Source organism: Patella vulgata, chromosome 5, assembly GCF_932274485.2.
Source record: "Patella vulgata chromosome 5, xgPatVulg1.2, whole genome shotgun sequence".
NCBI classification, from domain to species: Eukaryota; Metazoa; Mollusca; class Gastropoda; family Patellidae; genus Patella; species Patella vulgata.
This window is the reverse complement of record NC_065883.2, coordinates 54,947,974-54,959,734: the sequence shown is the minus strand read 5'-3', so window position 1 is coordinate 54,959,734 and position 11,761 is coordinate 54,947,974. Positions and strand designations below refer to the sequence as shown.

Sequence of the window (11,761 nt, the reverse complement as noted above, 5' to 3'; positions counted from 1 at the left end):
TTACCCACTTAGCCACGTGATCCCCTCTTCCCTGAGAGATTAAGAATTACAAGACTCTGTTATTTTGTCAGGTTCTTTTCCAAACTTCTGATAGTTTTCAAGAATTTCTACACAGATTCTGATACCGGACAGTTTCTGATACTCCCCTGGAATTCGATGACGCTTCTCTAGTGGGAAGGGGGGCTACTGTTTTCATTTAACCCGTTTTTTCAATTAAATATATTTTATTTCTTGTTAGTCTAATATATACAAATACCGTTTTGCAGAAAATAAATATCCTCTAATAAGGAAAGATCATTATCATATGTAGTGGACTTCCTTCCTTACCTTTTTCTCGAAATTTAAACTAATTACTACTTTAATTCCCAATTTATAAATGCTGGTTCATAATGGTAACCAAGAACACCTAAGAGCCTATATATAGAGAAATAGATCACAAATACATGAAAAGACTAGTGGTTGCCAGGCAAGCTACGCCCACATTTTGCTAAAAAAAAAAGTGACTTTTGATACAATCATGGGCCATGATACAGGAAGTTACAATCCGATATGCGCGAATATTGAAGGAACTATGATCTTTGGGTTATTAGCCTACATTTCAAGTTTCATCAAAATCGGATGAAAATTGTGACCTTTAGAGGGCCTACAATTACTTTGGTACACTATACTTTAACACTATTTGCGTATCAGGAGCGTCTATTTTGTCCGGCAGTCTCTTTTGTCCGGCAGTCTCGGTCCGATTTTCTCGAAATTCGAAGTCAACCTTCATTGATGTTTACCGGTGATATATTTAAACGTTTTTTTTAAAATTGAATACAAATTGTGACTTCTAATGGGTCCACAAGCTAAAAATGCGATTTTTCGAACAATCAGGGACAATAATCCAGGAAGTTCCGTTCGGATATGCGCGATTATCGAAAGGAACGAAGATCTTTGTGATATAAACATAAAGTTTCATGAAAATCGGACCACAATTGTGGCCTCCAGAGGGTCCACAACCTTGATATACCATGTATTTACACTATTTGCGTACGAGGCGCGGCCATTTTGCCCGCCAGTTTGGGTGTAACGGTTTATGAATTGGATAATAATTGTGACCTCTAGGGACCACATGCTAAAAACGCGATTTTTCGCACAATACTATCGGGGCCATAATTCAGGAAGTTACGATCCAATATCAAGAGGAACCAAGATCTTTGGGTTATAAACATGCATTTCAAGTTTTATTAAAATCGGATGAAAATTATGACCTCTAGAGTGGCCACAAGCTAAAAACGTGATTTTTCGTACAATCAGGGGCCATAATCCATGAAATTTCGATCCGATACATCCCAATATCAAAAGGTAATGAGATCGTTTGGAGATAAACCTATATTTTAAGTTTCGTCAAAATCGGACAAAAATTGTGAGCTGGAGAGTGTCCGCAAACAAATTGTGGATGTCCGGACCGGACGGACAGGGGCGACGACAATATACGTCCACATGAAAATATAGATCTGTATTTTAATCAGATTGCAATCAGTAAACATTTTCTACCATATATCTTTCTTCTAATTCATTAGCTAAGTCTACTTTTTGACTTTTACGAAGAGTTCTAATTAGCTGGCGCAGGTTTCCTCGTCTGTTGAAAGTCAACCATTTTTCAAACGCCTTGAGTGCCTGCTCCTCGTGTGTATGATCACATCGCATGGCCACCATGTCTAGTATCTGAATGTCTTTATGTTTTTTCCACTGTTCACGAGGTGGAGTAAACGGAAGCTTAGGATAAACCTTTCTCCAATCCCTTCCTAAATTTTGAGCCACAATTTGAAGAGCTTCGGTAAGGTTATTATCTGAAGATATAAACAAATAGTAATTGCCAGCGAAATCCTAACTATATTTAACTGAACTATGTTTTTAAAAACACAAGATTATTCCATTAAGAATCTGGGAAAAAAATTTACAAATGTATATAATAATTCCCGAATAATAGTCAGTAGTCACGGCAAGAAATAGTTGTCCAAACACATATATTGGCTTATAAATATATAAGTGTATTCGGCTTGGCATTTAATTATGTCCAAACTGTCATGAAACATTTTACACTTTATTTGTTAATACCAAAAGTTTCAGATTTTTTAAACAGCATTGTCTACAATAAGAATATTCTCTTCGGAAATTGATTTGTGGGATAACAAATGTCTAAACCTGCGTTGGGATATAACCGATTTTTGTTCCACTGTCGACACAGCAAGTCAATTCAAAAATGAAAATTAGTAATACCCATAATCACACATAAACCACGACACCACTACTACTTTAAAAATGAGCCAAATGGTTGCTGAGAGCGGCATGTACCTGACAGGGTCTTTGTCAGTGTAGTAAGGCCATGGGGGGGGGGGGGGTCATGGTAGGCATCTGGAATGCGTGATAGGCCATGACTTCACTACATGGGTATGGAACATGCAATAGCATAACGAGAGCGGACACTGCGTTGGCAGCGTACCCAGAGCTGAGAGAACGGCCATAGTCACGCTATCTTTCTGCAACCAAACAGACGGCGCTACGCTCTCATCGCACTCCCACGTTTTTCGTAAAGCCTCTTCACACTATAGTTCCTTAAGGAACGGCTTCTGACCGTTCCTATTCGTCCCTATTAAGCTGAAAATTTAAGGATTCCAAAATAGCCTTAGAACAGAGGTGGTGAAGAGTGATATTTTCATATATTGCAGATTAATAAAGACGAAAAGGAACGGGCAGACTCAGGGGGCATCGTCCGATCAGAGATCGTTCATAAAGGAACTACCTTCACACATGTCGGGTGGGGGGGGGGGCGAATGGTTAGCACGTGCGCGCTGTATCATAAGGTCTGTCATTGAATCAACTAGCGTGGTTTCAATTCCCCGGTTGTAGGCTACGTGACAAGGAGTAGGGTCACCTTCCAACCTCGTGGGTTTTCTCCAGGTCCTCTGGTTTCCTCCCACTGCTAAAGACCCCTACTCGCAAGCGAATTATTGAAATAAAATTAAACCATATAGGGCCTATGTTAGTCACGAAATGGCCTAGTTTGTGTCGAATGGTCGCTCTCGCAACACTTTTCCACCACCTTCTCCCTATGCTGGTATGGTGTATGTTCCAAACCCGCGTACTGGGGTCGTGGCCTTTTCCGCTCTCCACGTTCCTGCCATGACCTCACTTTGCCCATACTACGCCCACAAAGATCTAGCCACGCCCACGCGTCTCCCAGACACGATCCGACGGATGTTTTATGTCGTAGCGAAGTCGAGGTTTATGTGTGAAGGTCTTTTTTATTTAGCTTTCTTGATGGATAAGGCCCAATCTGTTTCACAGAGGATTGCGACAGTCTTCTAATAACTCTGTAAAAGATGACTGCTTTCAACACGTGACGTCACATCACGCGGCGTCAATCATTGGCTCAATGGCGCATGCATTGTTTACATAAGACGTTACTGGTCCGGGCAGTATGGTGCCTTTTACTCATTTTATATACCCATTTACACAAAATAGAACATATTTACTGCTGATTAGTATGGATAAGGCTCCGTACCTCTCCTATATACTTCCACATAATCTTCAAAACAAAAATCTAATCCTATGAGCTTTTCCCACCACTAGCGCCTTTTGAATTATTGCAGTGGGCGTGTAACTAATTTATATGAAGATAGTAGGCCTATGGTAAGCTTGAAAATGGTTAACTTGTTCTATTCTGATTATCAAGGAAGCTTAGTAATTGGGAAAGGCTAAAAGTTATGTTGTACTTTTGTAGTAGGAACTACATGTTTTTGTTAAATATGAACGGTACCACAATTCAGAGATTGTTATCTCTTATTAATAACAAATATAGTTTTAAAAAATTCTCGATGATTGGAATCTCATAGATAAATATAGAACCATCGATTCTAATGGGGAGCAAACCCAAAGCTCATAAATACAATATGACAAATAAGTGTAATAGTATATTACGATAGCAAATCAATGGTATTCTAGAAAAGTAAGTATACCCGTGTCCTGTACGACACTTATTCAACGAAGTATAACCGTTAGCATACCGATATGATGCATCTTTGAATGCGAAATTCACAGGATAACAAAATGGACCTACCATTTTCAGAATTAGGTTTTTCTAGCTCCTCATCACGGTGCAGTTTTCGTAATGTCCCAGCAAGTGCGATATAATTTCTAATCTTCTCCATGGCCTTGATTTTGTTGTTGTTAGCAGCTATACCTTCTCTTGTAGATTCTAGCTGTATATTTAGATCTGGTAGTTCCTTTCTTATATCATGCTGGTCATTGTCCAATGTTGCAGCCTCTACTTTTAGTTCGTAAGTTGTGTGCGTTGTTGCTTTCAGTTCCTTCTTCAGTGTTTCCATGTGTTTCTGTGTGGGGTCGACCTGTAAATCCAATTCCTCTATTTCACGCAACAGTTTTTCAAGTGTATTGTTATAAGTTATTTGCTTTCTAGGAGTCAGTGGGTTGTCCAATGATCTGTATTCCTTGGTTTTTTCGAAAGCCTCTTCTTTACGATCTACAGTAACCTCAAGTCGACTAATCTTGTACTCCACCACCTCTATCCTATTCCTCAGCTTCACCTTCTCTTTCTTGTGCTTCTCATAATTTTTTATCACCTCCTTCTTCTGCTTTTCTAATTGGTCTAGTTTTTTAAGGACATCATCACGCTGCTTGATGGTTTTGCTTTCCTCTTCTCGAAGTTGATCTCGATTGGACATATAGGTTTGCATCTCCTGCCAGATACGATCGGAATACCCCCTGTCCTTTTTGATCCAGGATTTAACTGTTCCACAAATATCAATCAGAACGTGGCAGATATTTTCCATGATGGAACCATGTTCGTTCCCGATAGACACCAAATCATAGAAAGGCGTCAATGTTTCACCATACTGATTCAAGTTATCAGCTACTTCATTAAATTGGGTGTCCAGATCTGTTCGATATCGTGTAATGTCTTCTTCGTACCCTTTTACTGTTGCTATCTCAACCCCTTTAGTTGCTGTTTGAAAACTAATACAATAGCGATACAGATGATCGTGAACACAACTTATTAACTTATTAACAAGTTCATCAAATGTACCTTCAAAATGACTGGTGCGCTCACATATGAAACGAATGTCCGCAAATTCGTCACTTTCTTTGAGTTTTCTATCCACAGCATTGTGTTTTAGCATGTCCATATAGTCTCTCCAGGTTATTAAATAGGATTTATCACGTTCCCAATCGTCCAAGAGTTTATCCAAACAGCCTGTACACGCTGAATAATCTATTTTAACACCCTGTACATAATACTTATGAAATTCTTTCACTTCATTTAAAACATTATGAACAACTCCTAGGATGTATTTGTACTCCGCTTCCCGGGAATATGGTGGCATGCTGATATACTTTTGCGAACGCCTATTTCTTGGCATTTTCTAAGAGCATTAGACAGATGTGACAATATAGCAATAATCGTTATATCACTTTCACGCTGAAAAACATAATGAAATGCTTTAAGGACAATCTAGAAAATACAAAATATAATTTAAATAGATAATATTGCGAATTTACGTAAACAAAAATCAGGAACATGGTAAATACATTTAAAAAACATAATGAAATGCTTTGAGGACAATCTAGAAAATACAAAATGTAATTTAAATAGATAACATTGCGAATTTACGTAAACAACGATCACGAACATGGTAAATACATTTAAATGTCCCCTGCGCACCATGAAGCAAAGGTTTTCTTCTTGCTTTATTTTCCCCAATATTAAATCTTTAAAGACTTTATATTTTAAAGCAAATGAACTCACCATTAATTAACATATCTTAACAATAAAATAAAACCTTTTCATAGTCAGTAATTCGTCCGAAATTAGTGAAATTCTAACCTCAAAGAGGGTCCCTATAACAACCCACTCATAATAACAAATATAATTTATATAGCGTATCTATATCATCTGTCACTGTTACTAATAGTATAGGAGTTATAGGGGCTCCTTGGTGACACACAATATCGCTTATCAATGGTACTAATGTACAACGTTAATATAACAATGGACTTTTCAATACTATATCGTTCGATTTATTTTGATACGATAGCGAGCCCTGAATAGTCGAAAGATTGTGCATATAAGAGAGTGAACCTATGTAATAAATTAATGTGTTTCTATACATGTATATAGTTGGACACTTCATAGATAAGTGTGCTTGCTTGTGTAAGCCTATGTAAATAGCAATTCAAGAATAAAGTTTACAACAACCAAGTATTATGCATTGATATGGAGTTTAACAAGAACACGTACTTTATCGAATGCGTTATTTCACAAAATGATTTTAAACTTTAATCAATTACTAATTCAATATTTACTAAGATTTTGATAATACTTGAAATAATAAGACTGTCAAAATTCTACATCTACTAAGATGTTTATGACACTTATTTACATTGTGCTGCCGAATTTCCTTGCGTTTCTGATTCAGTGGGTTTGAATACAAACGTATAGCAAATACGTGTGTTAAATGTAAGAATCCAATTTTAAATACATGGATATGGAAAAGTGGTATAAAGCACATTATGTGCCAACAAATATATTGATTATTGAATGGAATAGATATTATAGTCCAGCAAAAGCACAGAACACCACACACAAGATATTCTGATTTTAATGAAAAGTTAACTTCCTGTTTTAAGGGAGAATTCACAGATAAGCCTATTCGATGCATGTTTAATGTAATCAAAATGTTTGAATGACAAACCCTCTGAAAAATTCACCTTTTAAGCAAACTGCAGAGATATTTTTTAAGAAGACTAATTACATATTATCATATTTATAGCAGCCTCCTACTAGCCAATATCGGAAAATTTAAGTTAACGGTACCGATCTAAATTGTTTTTGTTTTTTTCTTTTTTTTTCTTTTTACACAAAAACCGGTTTCACGGCGAAAAATAGAAATATAATTCGGGGTGTACATCGAAAATAAACCCTAAGGCGAGTACTAAGAGGAAGCGTCTATAGCATTGGCAAGCTGCGTGGGCCGTCATTAGCCCCCCCCCCCCATCCCCCACCCTCAAACAACACCCATTTTCGTCTCAAAATGACCGAAGTATTTAAGTATTTGTTTAGGATATAACACTTCCCCTCTTTCATTTATGAGTCACCCGAATAGTTAAAGTTTATCAGGTAATTGTTAAGTTTTTGTTTAAAGGGAGACAGCTTGTGTTTAACCTTTTCCGTCTTTTATTCTTAATTGTCGCCACCAGGACTCACTACCCCGCTACATTAATCTGAAAAATGAACTGGTTCAATGATAGCGAGACGATAACAAAAATTCGACCATTTTTATATCTAACCTGGAGAAATAACTTCATCTCAGAACATTAATTTCCTCATTAATTTAACATAAGAGTAGGCGCAAACGCCGCTGTATGGACACAATTTCACTAATAGATCTGGTATGTTTCATTTGTACATTAGGTGTTTGAAAACGGCTTGTGAAATCATGTTGAAACATTGCAGTTTAATAAAAAAAAAGGTGATTGTATCCATACCAAGTGTTCTAGTATTATATTATAAGCCAATTGTCAAATGCCTCTTAAATGCCGCATAATACATGTGTACATGTGTACATGGTGTTTTCCCGGTTGGTGCGTAAAGTGGGGCCTTTAACCCCTATCCGTTCATTTCTGTTTACCATTCAGTGTCATTTATGTGAGTTAGATAATATTCCACGAGATTTCAGGTACATGTATCATCGTGTTGTATACATTTCTTTATGAGAGTTTAAGAATAAGTTATTTCAAATATGTTAGAATACTTAATTTCTTGGTTAAAAAAAAATCAACTGAAACACATCAAAGTATAAATATCCGCTCAACTTTTCGTTTTTTAAAAAAACCCATCAATGGTTTAATTCTAGGCCAAGGTCAAGGCCATAAATATTTATCTACATGTGCTCGATAATAGATGTCATGTGTATTTGTACATGTATATTCATTATTTTTATGTAGGATAATTCCAACAGCTCTTATCAGATTGGCGTAATGAACATCTGAAATAAACAAAATGTTTGTGTTGGCAAATAAATAGAACAAAAAGATAACAAGGGTAAACTAGAACTGCGAAGCAGTAATGACGGGTTTCACCGGTGCCACGTTACCCTTGAACTTATGTCACGTCCGGTACCAATGAAACCGTTAAACAGGTTTCCACATAAGCATTGCACACATGAAATAAAATGGACACAGAAACAACCAAATCCAGCAACCAAATCCAGCAACCAATTCATTTGCTACATGTCAGTGATCCTGTCAAAATTACATTACTTCCGGTGATAATGAAAATGTTAAATTGGTTTATGAAATCAGAAATAGCATCATCACATGGTGAAAATTTTATGTAAATCCTATAATAATTGCCACCTTTATAGACCAAAAACCTTGAAAAATGACTTGTAGAAAATCGCCTATTTCTCTGCAACCGTACAAGTTAGAAACCATTTTGAGGTATCTGTATGATCGAATGAGTTCATTCTATTTGTTGATTGGAATCAAATATCATAATTTTAAAAACATTACAAATCTGATTCATTTGAATAAAATATCTGTTTTGAAGGCTAAAAATACAGTTTTTGCCAAAATGACGTTACTTCCGGTGATAATGAAAATCTTAAATTACTTGTATGAAATCGTAAATGGCATTATGTATCACACAGTGAAAATTTCATGAAAATCGAATAATAATTGACACTTTTATTGACAAAAAAACCTTAAAAAGTGACCTGTTGAAAATTGCCTATTTCTCCGCAACTGAACAAGTAAGAAACCATTTTGTGATATCTATATGATCGTAAGGGTTCATTGTATTAGTTGATTTGAATCAAATATCAAAATTTTAAACAAATAACAAATATGACTCATTTGAATAAATTACTGGTTTCGAAGGCTATAAATACAATTTTTGCCCAAATTACGTCATTTCCGGTGATATTGAAAATGTTAAATTGGTTTGACCTAGTTAAAATTGACATTACACATCAAATGGTGTCACTTTTATGAAAATCGAATAATAATTGACTCTTTTACAGGCAAACTAGCGTAAAAAGTGACTCATGCAAAATTGCCCATTTCTCGGCAACTGCGCATATTACAAATTAATTTTCACATACATTCTCTCCGTATAGATTATTGCTACGAGTTTATGAAAGTTACGAAGTAATATTTTAAAATATGAAAACGCTGGATGGGTTGTAAATAGCTTAATTTCACACCTTTTTTCACCTTTTTTCACCTTTTAATCGAAATAGCCCGAAAACGGAATCGAAATTAAAAAAAATGGTCCCAACATTTTGTGCGCCTTTAAAGGGCGCACAATTTCAGTTATACCAGATTTGAAAAAAATAATATTTGCTTTCGAAAAATCGTACCTAACTGTCAAAATTGTAGTTTTTTGTCAATTTACGCCACTTCCGGTGCCGACAGATAACACTATTACTATTGGTAACAAAAAAAAATGACAATTGAGACAACGGAGCATATGAACTTTGTTTTATACAAATCGAACAATAAATAATTAATCTAGGACTGAAAAACTGAATTAGCCAATGGGGACCAAGGAAAATTACCGAGACAAAAAATTTTCACATTTTTGCCCAAGTCAGAGGACTCGTTATATTTGTGTAAAACACGATTAAAAAATATTCATAAATAAAAAAGTTTTTTGTAAAAATTTAAATTTTCTAAATTTAGCGCCTAATATCTGCGAAGATTTGCCGAAAATCAAAAATCAAAAGTAGCGTAGCTATGTGCCCCGTCTCCGGCTATGCCAAAATGCATCGAAAGTTAAAATCCAATGATTATTGTTAAAATTACTGCAATATTTCTAAAAACGATAGCTTCGGTGATTTCGGACATTTCGCATTGTCGCAGAACGTTCAAAATAGCTTTATCCTCTAAGTCACACCCACTTTTCCGATAAAACCGAAGAAATCGTAACGATCCGACAATCAGTTGCTGAGATCTACTCAAAACAAAAGAAGAATAATAATAATAAGAATAACTAGAACTGCGAAGCAGTAATGACGGGTTTCACCGGTGCCACGTTACCCTTGAACTTATGTCACTTCCGGTACCAATGAAACCGTTAAACAGGTTTCCACATAAGCATTGCACACATGAAATAAAATGGACGCAGAAACAACCAAATCCAGCAATCAATTCATTTGCTACATGTCAGTGATCCTGTCAAAATTACATTACTTCCGGTGATAATGAAAATGTTAAATTGGTTTATGAAATCAGAAATAGCATCATCACATGTTGAAAATTTTATGTAAATCCTATAATAATTGCCACCTTTATAGACCAAAAACCTTGAAAAATGACTTGTAGAAAATCGCCTATTTCTCTGCAACCGTACAAGTTAGAAACCATTTTGAGGTATCTGTATGATCGAATGAGTTCATTCTATTTGTTGATTGGAATCAAATATCATAATTTTAAAAACATTACAAATCTGATTCATTTGAATAAAATATCTGTTTTGAAGGCTAAAAATACAGTTTTTGCCAAAATGACGTTACTTCCGGTGATAATGAAAATCTTAAATTACTTGTATGAAATCGTAAATGGCATTATGTATCACACAGTGAAAATTTCATGAAAATCGAATAATAATTGACACTTTTATTGACAAAAAAACCTTAAAAAGTGACCTGTTGAAAATTGCCTATTTCTCCGCAACTGAACAAGTTAGAAACCATTTTGTGATATCTATATGATCGTAAGGGTTCATTGTATTAGTTGATTTGAATCAAATATCAAAATTTTAAACAAATAACAAATATGACTCATTTGAATAAATTACTGGTTTCGAAGGCTATAAATACAATTTTTGCCCAAATTACGTCATTTCCGGTGATATTGAAAATGTTAAATTGGTTTGACCTAGTTAAAATTGACATTACACATCAAATGGTGTCACTTTTATGAAAATCGAATAATAATTGACTCTTTTACAGGCAAACTAGCGTAAAAAGTGACTCATGCAAAATTGCCCATTTCTCGGCAACTGCGCATATTACAAATTAATTTTCACATACATTCTCTCCGTATAGATTATTGCTACGAGTTTATGAAAGTTACGAAGTAATATTTTAAAATATGAAAACGCTGGATGGGTTGTAAATAGCTTAATTTTACACCTTTTTTCACCTTTTAATCGAAATAGCCCGAAAACGGAATCGAAATTAAAAAAAATGGTCCCAACATTTTGTGCGCCTTTAAAGGGCGCACAATTTCAGTTATACCAGATTTGAAAAAAATAATATTTGCTTTCGAAAAATCGTACCTAACTGTCAAAATTGTAGTTTTTTGTCAATTTACGCCACTTCCGGTGCCGACAGATAACACAGATAACACAATTTCAGTTATACCAGATTTGAAAAAAATAATATTTGCTTTCGAAAAATGGTACCTAACTGTCAAAATTGTAGTTTTTTGTCAATTTACGCCACTTCCGGTGCCGACAGATAACACTATTCGTAACAAAAAAAATGACAATTGAGACAACGGGGCATATGAACTTTGTTTTATACAAATCGAACAATAAATAATTAATCTAGGACTGAAAAACTGAATTAGCCAATGGGGGCCAAGGAAAATTACCGAGACAAAAAATTTTCACATTTTTGCCCAAGTCAGGAAGGTGTAAAACACGATTAAAAAATATTCATAAATAAAAAAGTTTTTTGTAAAAATTTAAATT

At 35.2% G+C, this 11,761-nt stretch overlaps 1 protein-coding gene across 2 annotated transcripts; it reads right to left on the bottom strand.

Moving 5' to 3' along the window:
* Positions 1-245: 245 nt before the first annotated feature.
* On the bottom strand, positions 246-6,028 carry LOC126821118 (uncharacterized). Of its 2 annotated transcripts, none has more exons than XM_050549449.2 (3): positions 5,888-6,023; positions 4,103-5,482; positions 246-1,832 (listed from the first exon to the last, which is right to left on the bottom strand). In XM_050549449.2, exons 2-3 carry the CDS (start codon positions 5,421-5,423, stop codon positions 1,519-1,521), a joined length of 1,635 nt encoding a protein of 544 aa, XP_050405406.1. In that variant the 5' UTR covers positions 5,424-5,482; positions 5,888-6,023; the 3' UTR covers positions 246-1,518. The 2 variants fall into 2 exon arrangements, with proteins under 2 accessions (XP_050405406.1, XP_050405405.1); XM_050549448.2 differs by having other exon boundaries at positions 247-1,832; positions 5,810-6,028.
* Positions 6,029-11,761: the final 5,733 nt, after the last annotated feature.